Source organism: Heterocephalus glaber, unplaced genomic scaffold (assembly GCF_053883595.1).
Source record: "Heterocephalus glaber isolate CG9 unplaced genomic scaffold, H.glaber_assembly_v1.0 deba00000122, whole genome shotgun sequence".
NCBI lineage: Eukaryota > Metazoa > Chordata > Mammalia > Rodentia > Bathyergidae > Heterocephalus > Heterocephalus glaber.
In genome coordinates, this window is record NW_028258138.1 from 2,100,701 (window position 1) to 2,114,690 (window position 13,990).

A 13,990-nucleotide genomic window follows, 5' to 3' on the forward strand; every position below is an offset into this window, starting at 1 on the left:
GCTAGGACAGCGCAACTACAGACACTCAGGAAAGAGGGCTCCAGAGCTGCTGCTGAAAATGACAAGAATGATGGATGAGTGTTTGCAAACTGAGGGGAATATTTTGAAGGGGATTCGTGGCAATGTCTCTTTTACTCTAATAATATTTGTTAAACATTCATTGTATTTTTGATCACGTCTTGTGTACATACTCATGATAAAGTTTACAAATTGGGCACAGCATTTTGTTAATAATAATAATAAAATCAAAGAATTATAACAAGACAGTGTAATGAGAGTTATGCAGATGCCCTTTCTCTTTGTCTCAAATACCCTAACTCCTCATCAGATCGCAGTGGTATTTCAGATGTCCGTGGACTGCAGGTGACTGAAACCTCAGAAAGCGAGGTCCAGGTTCCTGTGTGCAGGGATTCCTGAGTGTGTTTCACAGTGGATGAGTAGCTGAGGTCTGAGAAGTGTGACCACGTGGCCAGAGAGCGAGCACCGTGTTCCTTGTGACTCCGCCAGAGTGTCGGGGGCCAGGGTAGGGGCTTTGCTTCCTGCAGCAGCTCCTGCCCTCTCTTTCAGAGGGTTTCTGACCGTCCTGCTCCCCCCAAAATGGACCCCCACCGACACCACCCGTCCTGCATGTCCTGGGGGAGCAGGGGTCTGCTGCCGCTCAGCTGCAGGAGAGGAGCCTCGGGCTGGCGAGGGCTCAGCCGTAGAGGGGCCGCCTCACCCCACCTCTGTCCCTGCCGCTGTGCAATGGCAGCCGGGAGCTCCCTGGTCAGGCTGGGAAGCAGCTCAGGTGTGCGGTCTCCTGAGGGCACTGCTGCCTCTCCTAGCCTGAGGACGCCGTCCTGCTGAGGTGCAGGGGTCCAGGAGAGAACGCAGGCCAGCTGCAGGCTCCTACGCACAGCCACAAGCTTCGAGGACCCCTCTGGGACTCCCTCACTCCCCTAGGCAGGAGGTGGCCAGGCCCCCAGGGGACTCCAAGCCAGGCTGGGCCAGGCCTTCTTTCCCGCATGCCTCTGTCGCCCTGTGTGCGGACATCTGTTCTGTAGGCTGCCACAGCAGGCCCGAGTGTCACAAAGTGCCACTCACTGGGGCCTCCCTCAGCAGTGGGCGTCTATTCCCCAGATGGCTGGAGGCAAAGCCCAAGGTCAGCTGTGGTGAGGTGAGTGTCTCAGGCTCTGTCCTTGGCTCACAGTGGGGTCTGGTCCTCCCACTGCATGCGTGTGTGTGCGTGTGTGTGTCCAGTTGTCCCTTCTCATAAGGACACCAGTCACTTTGGACTCGGGCCTGCTGATGACCCCACCTTCCCTTGATTCCCTCAGTAAAGACCCTGCCTCCAGTAAGGCCCCAGTGTGAGGTCCTAGGGGCCAGGGTTTCAACACGTGAGTTCGGGGCCAGGGCACCGTTCGGCCCATGGTGCTGCTGGAGCCGAGGTCACTCCTGGCCAGCTTCCAAGGGCCTGCAGCCTTCCAGGCCTCCTCTCTTCTCTCCTCCCCATTTCTCTTCTCCCTTCTTCTCTTTTCTTTCCTCCTCTCTCTTCTTCCTCTCTTTTTTCTCCCTTCCCTTCTCCTCTTTCCCTCCCCTCTCCTTCTTTTTGCCATCAGGGCCTATTAACTATACAGCACGTTGGGTGCCAGGCGCTTTCATGCACGCGAGAATGTATGGAATTACATCCACCTCCCCTCCCCGTTCCCTCCGGTCCCTCCTTCCCCTTCTCCTTCCTCTTCCTCCCTTTACTCCACCTGCCCCCGCAGTGCTACACGGAAGAGAAGACGTGCAACATTTGTCTTTTTGAATCTGGCTTGTTGGCTTAACCTGGTGATCTCCACTTCCTTCCATTTTCCACGATATGATATAATTTCATTCTCCTTTATGACACAGTAATAAAGCTCCATTTTTCCTGTATTGCATTCTGTCTGTCCATCCACTGGCGGCACCCGGGTGTTGTGAACGGTGCTGCAGTAAGCACAGGTTGCAGATCTCTGTCGCACGCCTACTGTGACCCCTATAGGTATGTGCTGAGGAGGTGTGCAGTTGGCTCATATGGTTGTAGTTTTAATGTTTTGAGGAGCCCCCATCCTGATTTCCATAGTGGTTGAGCTAATTTACATTCCCACCAGCAGTGGAGAAAGGTTCCTTTTCCCCTGAATACTTGCCAGCATTTATTAGTTTTTGTTTTCTCGAGAGCCATTCTGACTGGGCTGAGATGGAATCTCAATATCGTTCTGATTTGCATTTTCCTAGTGTCTAAGGATGTTGAACACGTTTCATGCAATGATTTATGCCATTTATTTTCAAAGAGATGAGATGCCTGCGCATTCATCACTGTGCCTCTTGGCTACGGTTTCGGGGCTGCGTGAGGCACAGGGGGCTCCATAACTGAGCGAGCTGTACCATGAGCTCAGCTGCCTCATCAGATCTGAGAAATCAGAGGCTTCTGGAGAGAGGCCATCAGCTAGCAGAGATCCTTTCAGCTGTGACATCACCTGCTGTGACATTGTGTGCAAGGTGCATGACCATTTTTATGAAATGGCGATGGTGTTTGCGTATGTTCACACAGGAAAAGGTGGTGAGGGAATACCTTGAAGTCTTCACGTGGCTTAACTCTGGTAGTCAGATTACCAGTGGCTTGGCTTTCTTCCTGGCCCGTGTATGCTCCCTCCATCTCAGAACGACCACATCCTACTTTTCCAGCATTCTGTAAAAGAGAAATTGGTGCAAAGATTTCTTTTTATAGGGTAAAAATACTAATGTAAAAACTATGACTGCAGGAAAGAATATGCAATTAATCCCAGTAAAATAAATCATAAGCACCTGAAAGTGAGGAGCCCTTCAGAAATGGTTTGCGGGAAGCACACAGTGCCAATTAGTTCTCTTAGCATAAAGGTCAGGAGCAAAGTGCTAGCGATAGAAGGAGGCATCTGAGGGAATTTTACCCTCTGGGTCTTTCAGAGGTGACAGCCGGAGCACAGAGGAGGAATCAGAAAGGTTAACGTGCTCGCAGCTGAAAGTCTCCTTGCTTTTGAAAATCACCTTTTCTTTTTTAAACCCAGTTGAAGTTTTCTTTTGACATTAATTTCTACACCTGTAGGGATTAAATTAGTGGAGCTTTTCATGCTCAGTTTCTGGAATGTTCCTAGAAGAGTTACAGATGACTTATAAATATCAGTGGCAAAATCAGATCTCCTTTGTTCCTATCACCAAATGTTGGCACGGAGTTCTCTACTGCTCTTCAGATAAATTTGGGGACTGGACTTGAAAGATGCCTTAACGCCGTGCTTTGATGTCTCGAGAAGTCACTAGCTTAGGGACTGAGGTGGCTCCCGCACTCCCCGGGACCTGCTGACCGGCCCAGCTGTGGCTCTGGGTCTCCATGCAACTGCTGAGGATTTGCTTCCCTGCTCATTTAGGGTCTGATCACCTGAGAGACTCACGTCCCTTCACCAATGAAACATTAACTGATGCCACAGGAATGTGCCGCTTTGTTTCTCATGAACATGGTGCTCAGGAGCAAGCACGGGGCAGCTCAGCAGCTCCCTGGGGTAACAGGACAGCTGTCCTCTCGGGGTTGCTCTGTGTGGATAGTCGACTCTGCAAAGACTCTGCAGTATTCAAGCTTTTATGGCCCCTGAGTGCAAAGTACCACCACAATGTGCGTTTGGTTATTTTCCTTTGTTTATGACTCATTTGAGGAGTTGCTTGTGGAGGTACTGCTGTTTCGAGGGGGCTAGAAACCCTAAAATCATTAATAATGTGAATATCAGGATGCTGCAGCCTGAAGGAAGTGAGCAAGGGGGAAACATACCTCGGGAGCCAACGAGAGGCAGGGCTAGGTGGTGCTTGGCAGCACTGGAGGAGGAGGGCCGCCACGGCTCCAGAAGAGTGGGGGATGCTCTTTCTTCCTTTTGAGAAGCCTCTGCACCCACCTGCTTGCCAGGAGCCCAAAGAGGCTAGATGCTGGGGAGAGAGGACAAAATGCTAAGAAGCACCTTGGCACAAGGACTTTCCGTCTTCACCCGGAAAAGCCGACTGCTGGACAGCACTGAATGCCAACTCTGGGAAACAGGAGGGGAGAGCCTGTGCCCCGGCAGCCAGCCCCCTGTGTGGCCAGCAGGGGCGAGAGATGGTCACCTCTTCTCAGATTGAGAGAGCTGAGACTGATCAGGGGCTCCCCAGCCATGGACAGCTCCCCTCTCACTCTGGTCACAGAGCCAGGTGTTTAGGGGGCCCTGGTGCAGACCTCGGATCTTGGTCTTCCGGCCACATCAGCCGTGTCAGTTCATTCTCCACTTGAGCTTCAGGTCGGGAGTAGCCCAGGTGGGAGAAGGGTAAGTCTGGGCCTCCGTCTGACTCTGTCACCAGGAGCTTCACAGTTGATGGTGTTGCATACTGGTGAATGCATTTGATTATTGGTCACCTGCTTTTAGAAAGAATCTCGTATTTCTGAGTCTGGGAGACCCAGGACTGGGAGTTCCCCTTATGCAGCAGCAGTGGGTGCTGGACATCAGCTGTCTGAGCCCTGTTTCCTTCCAACCCTGCAGGGCTGGAAATGGGCCTGTGAGCCTGGTACGCCCATATTTGGTGGACAAGTCTACTGAGGAGGAGAAGGAAATGAAGAGGTAGGGTGTAGGTGGAGCCTGAGGAATTTGGGGTGACTCAGGACCTTACGGCTTTGGGAAGCTCCTTGTACCCTAACCCTATGGGAGCTTTGGAAGAGCTGACACTGTAATCAAGTCATAGTTCACCAAATTAAATACCTCTAGTGAATACAGATTTATTTACTTAGATGCCATAGGTGTAGATTCACAGAATATTTTTGGATTGTCGTTTGGACCCAACATTTAACCAAATGGAACATTTCACATCCTCTTCAGCATTCTAGAATGAAAAAAATAGATGAAATATCTTTTAATGAGAGCTTGTGCTTCCTTCTAAAGATGGAACTATATGTACTTGGCTGAACAGTTTTTCAGACAGGCACGGCCTGTCTCGTGTTCTGGATTAGCATTAATAATGAAATGACATACAAATGGTAGGCTGATTTTGTGGGTATGGGAGGCCAAATATTGTAGAGGCACCCTTCACTGCAGTAGTCTAGGAATCAGAAAATAAAAATGCACAGAATGACAGCATGCATTTTAAACCTGCAGTCGTGGCCCATGCTATAATAAAGGGTTTCAGCAACTGCACTGGGTGAGAAGGATTTCCTAGCCCCTTGAAAATCCTGAGTTTCTCGAATCTTTTACTTACTTAAGGTCCGGCTGCCCTGTAGCCTGAGGCTCAAGAAACTACTAGTAATTCCAATCTTATCTTTTTTTATAATTTTAATATTTTGCCCATCATAACTTCTTGCAGCATTTTGACTTTTAAAAATATTGCATTACACATTATTTACCTTGGTTCCTTCTTGGTGCACCCTTACAACTTGTGTGAGGCAAATGGCAGTCTCACCTGCCTGTCTATAGCTATTCCAAGAACACAGTGGTTTTGGGATAGGTTTCGCAGAGAAGAGCAGGGGACAGAGAAGTCATCGAGTCCCTAAATTCGCCGGACTCACGAGCGGGATGTTGAGGAGACGCAGCAGGGGCTGTGCACGAGCATGTCAGCTGCGTCCAGGAAGCCAGCACATTTTCCATTTGAGCCTGAACCGCGGGGCCGCATGCTACTAAGGTGTGGGTGCTCCTGGGTGTAGCTGAGAAGCGGGCAGACTGTCCTGCTATCCACCTGAAACTAAAGTGCATGGAGGAATGGGCCAGAAGCCGCCCTTTACCTGGAGACTGGTGTGGTTTGTTCCACTGGGGCAGCACCTGATCAGAGGAGGCTGTCCGTGACTTTGCACCTTGGTGGGAAGAGAAGCCACTCAGCCGGGTTCAGACGCTGAGTCAGGCACCTCCTGGCCGACCCCGCAGATCCTGTCTGGGAGGACCTGTGTGGGTGGCCGGCTTGGCGTGGATTCCAAGACTTCAGGCAGGAGGGTGGTGACGGCGTGTCATCTCCTACCCATGCCACGCACTGCCGCCTCTCCCTTCACCTCCGGGCCTGGGAGCTCCTTATTGACCCATGCAGATGCTAGGTGGGTCTCTGCCCGGTCCCGATGCTTTGGCAATCAGTGCTCTGTCAGCCTCCTGGATTGAGAGGACAGGAGCCGTGGATGCCTTCTTCACCTCCCCTTTGTTCGGGCTCTGTCCTCAGCTATCTGTGCAGAACCAGTATTTGGTGGCACCGAACAAGGCCAACTTGATGAAGCCCCTTCTCTGCTTCCCACCCTTTCCCCACCTTTCTGGTCTTGCCCTCTCTCATAAGCTGGAGCACAAGCAACCTTAGCCTCAGGCTCTGCTTTCTGGGAAATACAGGCAGAGACATATTTTCTGCAGATCTTGGCAGAACGAGGCTGTCAGAAAAATTTTCTTCAAAAATTCTACCTTTAAATACCACTCTTACCTTGTGATGGGCACTTGGGACATAGTAGGTTAGCAGAAGGGACATTGCAGGTACAAGGGTCTTTTATAGGCCCATTTGTTAGTCAGGCTCTTTCTAATTGAGGGTTTGTTGCATTCCAAAATGTTATATTTTTAGTAGGGAGCTTTGATGAGAAAGGAGCTTCTCTCTGAGCTCAGGGAGTCTCTCAGTGGGCGTCTAAGGATCCAGATCCTAGAGTAGTTCTCATCTGGCTAAGGTTCTGCCCCAGACCCTCTGTCATTCAACAGATTTCACAGCATCCCATACACACTACCAGCACGAGGAAGAGCAAAAGATTACTTTCAACTAGTATTTTGAAAATTCTGTGTTAGGTTCTTTTGTTGTCCATATTTCATGATGTCAGATTCTGGAATTCTCAGGAATGATTCTGTAGTATCATGAATATGCCACCATGTTATTCAGTCCAGATATCTGAATAATTTAATATATTAGTGTATGCAGAAAGTAGGAAAAATCATCTCTAGGCAAATGCCCCTCCATCCATCCATCCATCCATCCATGTATCCATCTACACACCCATCCACTTGCCGTCCATCCATTCATCTGCCTATCAACTTCCCCATCCATCCATCCATCCATGTATCCATCCACCTGCCTATCCCACTCATCCACCCACACATCCACTTATTTCAGCACAGCCTAGATCTGCTGTTTGTGTTATTTAAACTTCATAAACAGATCTCAACATATCTACAGTCTAGCCCTTCACTGGTAGTTTCACTGTCTCTTCCCATAAGCCAGGTGCCTTGCAAACTCTAGGCTTATGGCTGCTAATGAAGCCACATTGACTTCAGAGCCGAATCTCCCTGCCTCATCAGGCTGGAGTGGGGAGGAGCACACAGCGCTGAGAGGCGCCCCCACCTGGCTGCACAGCGGGAGCGCTGGGAGCCTTGTCCTTGGGTCTGCATCTTGGCTCTGCCACTTCCCAGCTGCAAGGTCCTCAGTGCCTCAGTGCCTCAGTGCTGTGCGGGACTCTTGGTGAAGGGAGGCTGATGATGACAGCACACGCATCTGCCTTGTCAGATGCCGTCAGAGTTGGTGACCACGGGGGCCTCGGGCCTGGCTTCTGCCGTGTGCGCAGTGGTCCTGGACACCCAGCCTGGTGCAGACCCTGGCCCTCCCAGACCAGGGAGACCCAGTGCCTCTCGTGGGTGAGGTGGCCACACGACCCAGTGTGAGGCCAGACTCCGGGGACCCTTGACTCCCCTCAGCCTTGGGAACAGCTCAGGTCACTGAGAATTCTGCAAAAAGATGCTTCCAGTGACTTGTTCCTTTTTGTCAGGATCCTTTTCTGATCTGTGACACCAACTCCCTTGAGATCTATCAGCTCCGTTTTGCCTCAGTCACGTGCGACCTGACACAGAAATCCTGCCTTGCAAACCCTAAAGCCGACTCCTTTCCCCGTGCACATTTCCCTTTGCTCTCCTTCTGGCTTCCAGAAGGCCACCTCTGACGGAACAAGATGCATTCGCGTCTGAAAGGTCTTCATGCTTAAGGCATTTAAGGACAGCGGGGCCAAGCCTGCGCCCACTTTGGGCATACTGCTCATATTCCATTTAATTTGATTTTATTTTACTGTAAAACTTGTTCTATTTTTCAAAATGCCTCTTTTCTTCCCGGTGGCGTCTATGAATTATGCAGGGAAGGGTTCAGAAACTGGAGCCGTCGCCACCTTGGGTTGTGGCTATCACTGGCCTGGCAGTCTTAGTGACATCAGGTTTCCATCAGTACGTGAGCTTGGTGGCTTTGTGTTGGAACAGAGGAGGCATCGAGACAAGCACAGATTTTTGTTTGTATTTTGTAGAAAACTCCCTTCTTGGAAGGGACCCTTTTACTTGCAAATCTACTACATGTAAGAACCAGGCCATCTGGTATAAGTCAGATGTTGTATGCTGCAGGCTCCTTTAGGTAATGGAAAGCGTCGAGCCAGGGGATCTACGTGGCAGTGTTTTCAAGAACAGTTGATACTGGACATGGTGGCCCATGTCTGGAGTCCCAGTTACTCGAGAGCTGAAGCAGAAGGATCCCAAGTTTGAGGGTCACCTGTGCAATTTAGTGAGACTGTCTCAGAATGAAAAATAAAAAGGCCTGGGGTCCTAGCTCAGTGGTGGAACTTTTGCTTCCATCCCCTGTAGTGAAGAACAAAACAAAAAGAAAAAACAGTCTATGTTTGGATGAGGGCTATGACCTCCTGTCTCCTTACAAACACAGGCAAGGAGTTTCTAGCTCTCTAGAAACTGAAAGTGCCCTGAGTTAAATAGAGAGAAAGACCCACATTTCCATGACCTTCCACCTCCGAGAGGTGCCCTGGTTGCAGAGAGGGCAGAGCACACTTACCTGGCAGCTGTTCACACTCCGGTGGACTGGGGTGCAGGGTGAGGGAGGTGACATGCAGGGCACTTTGCTTTGCCTCCCTCGGGTTGTCATGTGCACATGGCAGCCGCTGTCCCCAGGACGGGTCACTTTCCTAACAGGAGCCTCTGTCATGTAGTCTGTTCACACTGCTCAGAACCCGCAAGTAGAACTCTCCACACGATCTGTGTTCTATTCTGGGTGGTGCCTAATGACCAGGGACTTGTCATGATGGCATCCAACACTAAAGGAGCCAGATATTATTTTACTGTGATTATTTGTGGCCTGCAATCCTGGATCCAGGACATCCTAACCCCTTCGTGGGTGTCCGGCATGTTCCGTGACCTCACTCCTTCCAGGATGCCTTCCAGTAGTGATGTCCCAAAGACGCTTCCTGACTGATGCTAGGGGAAGCTCAGGTTCTGGTCTTGGCTGTCACCGTTAGCTTCATGACCTTGGACAAACTGTGTCCCCACCCCCCACCCCCCATTTCCTGCTGCTGAAGCTCAGAAACTGCAATCTCTTCAATTCTTTTCAACTCCAATTGTATTTTCTGATAATGACCCGAAAGTTGGGTTGACAGAATGCATCTCCCTCAGTGAACTAGAAGAACTACGAAGATCACATGAAGCTGACACATGCTCCCCGCATTGTACCTGTCTCCCCAGGCCTCAGCCTCCAGGATCTTTTCTTCTTTTACGTTTTTTTTTGTTTTTTTTTTGTACCAGAGATCAAACTCTGGTTCTTGTACTTGCGAGACAGACGGCAGAACCATTGAGCTAAATCTCTGGCCCTCTTTTACTTTTAATGAGTCCACGTTTGCAGTACATAATGACTGCACTCCTTGTGGGGAGTTCATACAGGTACCCAACACATCTCAATTCTTTTTATGTCCCCTTCCCCTCTCTTTTCTCCCCCTCATGCCCTGTCCCCCTTCCCTTTTGCAAAGACCTGTCTTCCTATTGTCTGTCTTTTATTTTGCTCTTTAGTTTACTTACACTTTGGGTTTCTCATGTAAGGGAAACCATGTGATATTTAAACTCAACACCCACAGAATCTTACTCAACAACATAAAGTACCCAATAATAGAAAACGGGGATAGATTTTTTTGCCAAAGGAAAGAGGAAGAAGAGATGGAGGCGGGGAAAGAAAGGAGGGGAAGCGGATGTAAAAGGAACTTGGAGGTGTTAGGTGCATGTACCAGTTCGCGATGAATGCATGACAGGAAAAACCATCTTGGCAATGCGAGAAGCTCTGACTGTGAGCAAAAGAGTCGTTCAGCCGATTACAACTTACCAGGCACAGGGGCTGGTATGAGAATACAGCAGGGTGACAGCCCTTGTTGACTAAGGGGACATTCTGGACTCGCTGTGGCTAGCACAAATCCTTGGGCGTTTCTTTCAACTCTTCCATGAGGTTAGGCTAATCAGCAGCATCTCCTGCTCAGCTTCCTGAGCCAGTGAGCCGTGTCCAGCCTGTGGCGGCCATGGAGACCCGAGGCCGTGTATATGGCAGCCTCCATCCCTTCCTGGCCTGATCTTTCCCTGGTGGCATGTGTTGTAACTATCTGAGCTAAAGTAATGCAGTGCTGGATTTCATGCAAGAGATAAGAGACCAAAATAATCCTGACTGTGTCTGACAGTTCCTTCTTTCTTTATGTTTTTAGCGACAAGGAACCGGGGCAACCAACGGAAAAGACAAGACATCGGGAGAAAATGGTAAGGTGCCCTGCACGGTCCAGCTACTCCCCCTGCCCATCTGTAGCCCTGGGTGCGCAGCAGGCGTGGCTCCTGCTTTCCATCCAAATCAGCTTACTATTTATGTCTGTGCCTCCACGGAGAGTGGATTTTAGCAATTTGCAGCAAGCACCCGGGTCTGGCTTTACGAAGCAAACAGAAGCAGTTTCCCTCCCAAAGAGGACTCCCGTTTTGGGCAACATGGTAATTACAGTGCAAATATAGTTCTCTGCTTTCTTCATTAGGGTTGGTGAGAACCCGTCCAAGTTGTTGTGAGGATAAAATGAGATCAAATGAGATAAGTGCTTTGACAACTGTGAAGTGCTCAACTCCGGAGGGAGGTTTGGAAACTTGCTTTATCCTGCGAAGCACCCAGCATGGTACTGGGTCCAGGGGTTGGTGCTGAGCCAGCCTGTGTTGTGTTCCCTGCAGTGACTCACTAGTAAATAAAAATGACAGCTGTGTGGGGCGCATTTGTACCCTGTCTCTCCAGGCACCATTGAGGCCTTAAGTTGCAGGGATGAACTTCTATTTTTTATTTTTCTAGTAGTAGTGGCAATTGAACCCAACCACTGAGCTGCATCCCCATCCTCTCTATTTTCTCTTTTAAGACAACGTCTCACTGCATTGCACAAGTTGGCCTCAAGCTTGCAATCTTCCTGCCTCAACCTCCTGAGCAGAGCATGCTATTTTTCAGGATTGAGAATCTGGAGAGTGGTGTGGTGGAGCTGGAGGTGGGCAGTAACCAGAGAGGCATGGATCGTGTGGAAAATTGAGCAGGTGTTACCCCCAGTGCCTGGCTGAGCAGTTGTGGTGGAGGATGGAAGGAATGATGAGAGCTCCCCATGAATGTAGAGAGCCACAGGGTGGTCTGGCAGGGCTTGATTCTGGCTCTTCTTGCTCCTCATCCATTCCAGAACAATGTGGCCTTTCATGGAAAATGACTTTTGCCTCCCCTTGGGTGAAATTCATGCTGGGATCCACTAATCATATTGCAAGTCTCGCCATTGCAAATGCACCTATAAAATTCCCTAGGGTCCAGGCGTGGGGGTGCACATCTGCAATCCTAGCCCTGGAGAGGCTGAGGCAGGAGGATCAGGATGACACAGTGGGACTTTGTTTCAAAAAAAAAAAAATTCCCTAGGGACTGAAAACCCTTCAGGCCTCAAGAGCATCCTGTGTTGTCCTCATGCTCCTGGTCAGGGTCAGTGTGACACAGTGTCACTGTGTGCCATGGTGGGCAGCTGCTAAAAAATTGCACCATGCACTTGTGAGAGGATGAGATCTTAAGAAGCAAATCATATCTTTGAAGATCAAGCCCCATCTTTTACAATAGCGATGTCTTTTCAAAGATCAACAATGGTTTTGATAGAGTGGGGTCCACTAAGAAAGTAGGCCTCCCAGAGTTCCTGGTCCACACTTTGAGAACTACTGCTTTGGGGTGACTCAGGTGTTGCCCCCGCACAGCTGGAGTCGGGAGCTGAGGCATGGTGGTGGCCGAGCTGGGGCTGGACCTGTGGGTCCTGGGCCTCTGGGGGTCCCCTGGGCAGCCTGTGGTCCCTCGGGGCACGACTCTGTGTCCAGGGCTTGCTCCACAGGGTGCTGTCGGCTCAGCTCTCAGAATGCCCTTCCTGCTGTACAGAAGCAGAAGTTTATCCCAGCCAAAGACTGGTTCCACCTGTGGAAACGGAGTCTTTTATGAAGGTTTAAAAATTATTCAAATGGAAAAATTCAAGATGCCGTGAATAAGGCTTTTCATTATATAATTCTAGATGTTAAAAGATATTTGCCTTTGAGCAGTAAAAGGGATTATTTGATAATTATAGGATAATGGCACTGTATAAATCCAAGTTATTATTAACATGCAGTACCTTAACTTCAGGTAAAACTGCTTATATATGATATACTACATGATACATTATTATAATAAGTTTTTTAAAAAGTGGCTTTTGAGGGCCTGGGATTTAGCTCAGTGGTTCCGCCGCCTGCCTTGCAAGTGGAAGGACCTGAGTTTGATCCCCGGTACCAAAAAAAAAAAAAAAATTAAGAAACTTAAGAGTGTCTAGAAAAAATGTCTTCTAGCCCTCCTTCTAGAAATTTTTACCCAAACTTTATCAGGCTATTACTGGCTTTTGTCTTTGTTCCTTTTTAGAGGCAAAAGCCACTTTTTTTTTTTTTTTTTTGGTACCAGGGATCGAACTCAGGTCCTTCCACTTGCAAGGCAGGCGGCGGAACCACTGAGCTAAATCCCCGGCCCCATTAATTTCTTATTTTTAAATTCCTGGATCTTGGAATTTCTGTTTTAACTTAACATTACATTCTGTTGAAATTCAAATTGTTTTACTCTGTCACACAGGCACCTAGGGAAATCTATTATGTTAATTATGTTTCTTATAATAGCAAATGAAATTGCCTGCTTGAGTTGGAGGAGAGAGGACCCCTGGAAGCAGAAATGTGCAGCACAAAAGACCTCAAGTGCTATGCGATGTGGACCGGAGCTGCTTGCTCCTAAAGTGAGCATTTGCAAATTCAATTGGTTGCCTGAAAGTCAGCCTGTTATTATTCCACATCCTATAAATGTATTTGAGGTCTGTTTAACATATAAAGCAACAAGGACCATGGGAGTGAATGATAGCCATAAGGACCTCAGTCAGGCCCAGTAAAACTTCAAAGGGAGCTTACATGTGGGTTCTGCTCGAATCTTCTTACATGGCCGAGACACGGTTCTTGTGGCTCTTGTTACTGTTGTTGTCATCGTGGCGTTTACTGACGTGAAATATGACATATATCCACTATGCACTACCCATGATGCCCTGGAAACCCTCATCCTGCCAAGGTGTCAACTTCTGGATCCACAACCCAGCAAATCCAGACGTTCTTATAACTCTAGATTTTATGGAATCACCTGCTGTATGAAGCCAACATTTCTATAAATATTAAGCTTAAAGTTTTTTTTAAATTTAGAAATTATATTTGTTAGGACCTGCATGATCCAGAGATTTTTATTGCTCTGTGAATAGCTTATTCACTATTGGGTTAGTCAGGCCAAAGCTTTCATTTGTTTCTTGACATATTTTCTACTTGAGTGAAACAGTGGTTCATAGCTCCAGGGCCACATTGCTTTACCCAGTCTCAGTAGATAAATTAAATTCAAACACGTTTATAAATGCAGACACAGCGACACAAACACAGATTATTTATTGCTAATTACCTGTTTGGAAACAACTGAGAGATTTTTTGCAAGGCAGTAGTTTCTCTTGATGTTGTGCTGTGCATCTCGATGGTCATGCAGAGAGACTCAGAGTTGGAGTCCATCAGGGACACACAGAAGGAAGTACTGGATGGAGAGTGGAAGCCCAGAAACCTGTGATATGAAAGGAAGACAGCTACGTGATATGTCTCGGGGAGGCCTGCAGGTTTGGCCAAGC

The 13,990-nt window shown here is 48.7% G+C and overlaps 1 protein-coding gene across 2 annotated transcripts in view; it reads left to right on the top strand.

Moving 5' to 3' along the window:
* Window positions 1-13,990, top strand: part of Pcp4 (Purkinje cell protein 4) — a 67,909-nt gene that overhangs the window by 31,056 nt on the left and 22,863 nt on the right. For both annotated transcript variants that reach the window (XM_087211179.1, XM_004842478.3), the window contains one exon: window positions 10,493-10,544. In XM_087211179.1, the coding sequence (XP_087067305.1) occupies window positions 10,493-10,544 (52 nt within the window). The remainder of the gene's footprint in view (window positions 1-10,492; window positions 10,545-13,990) is intronic.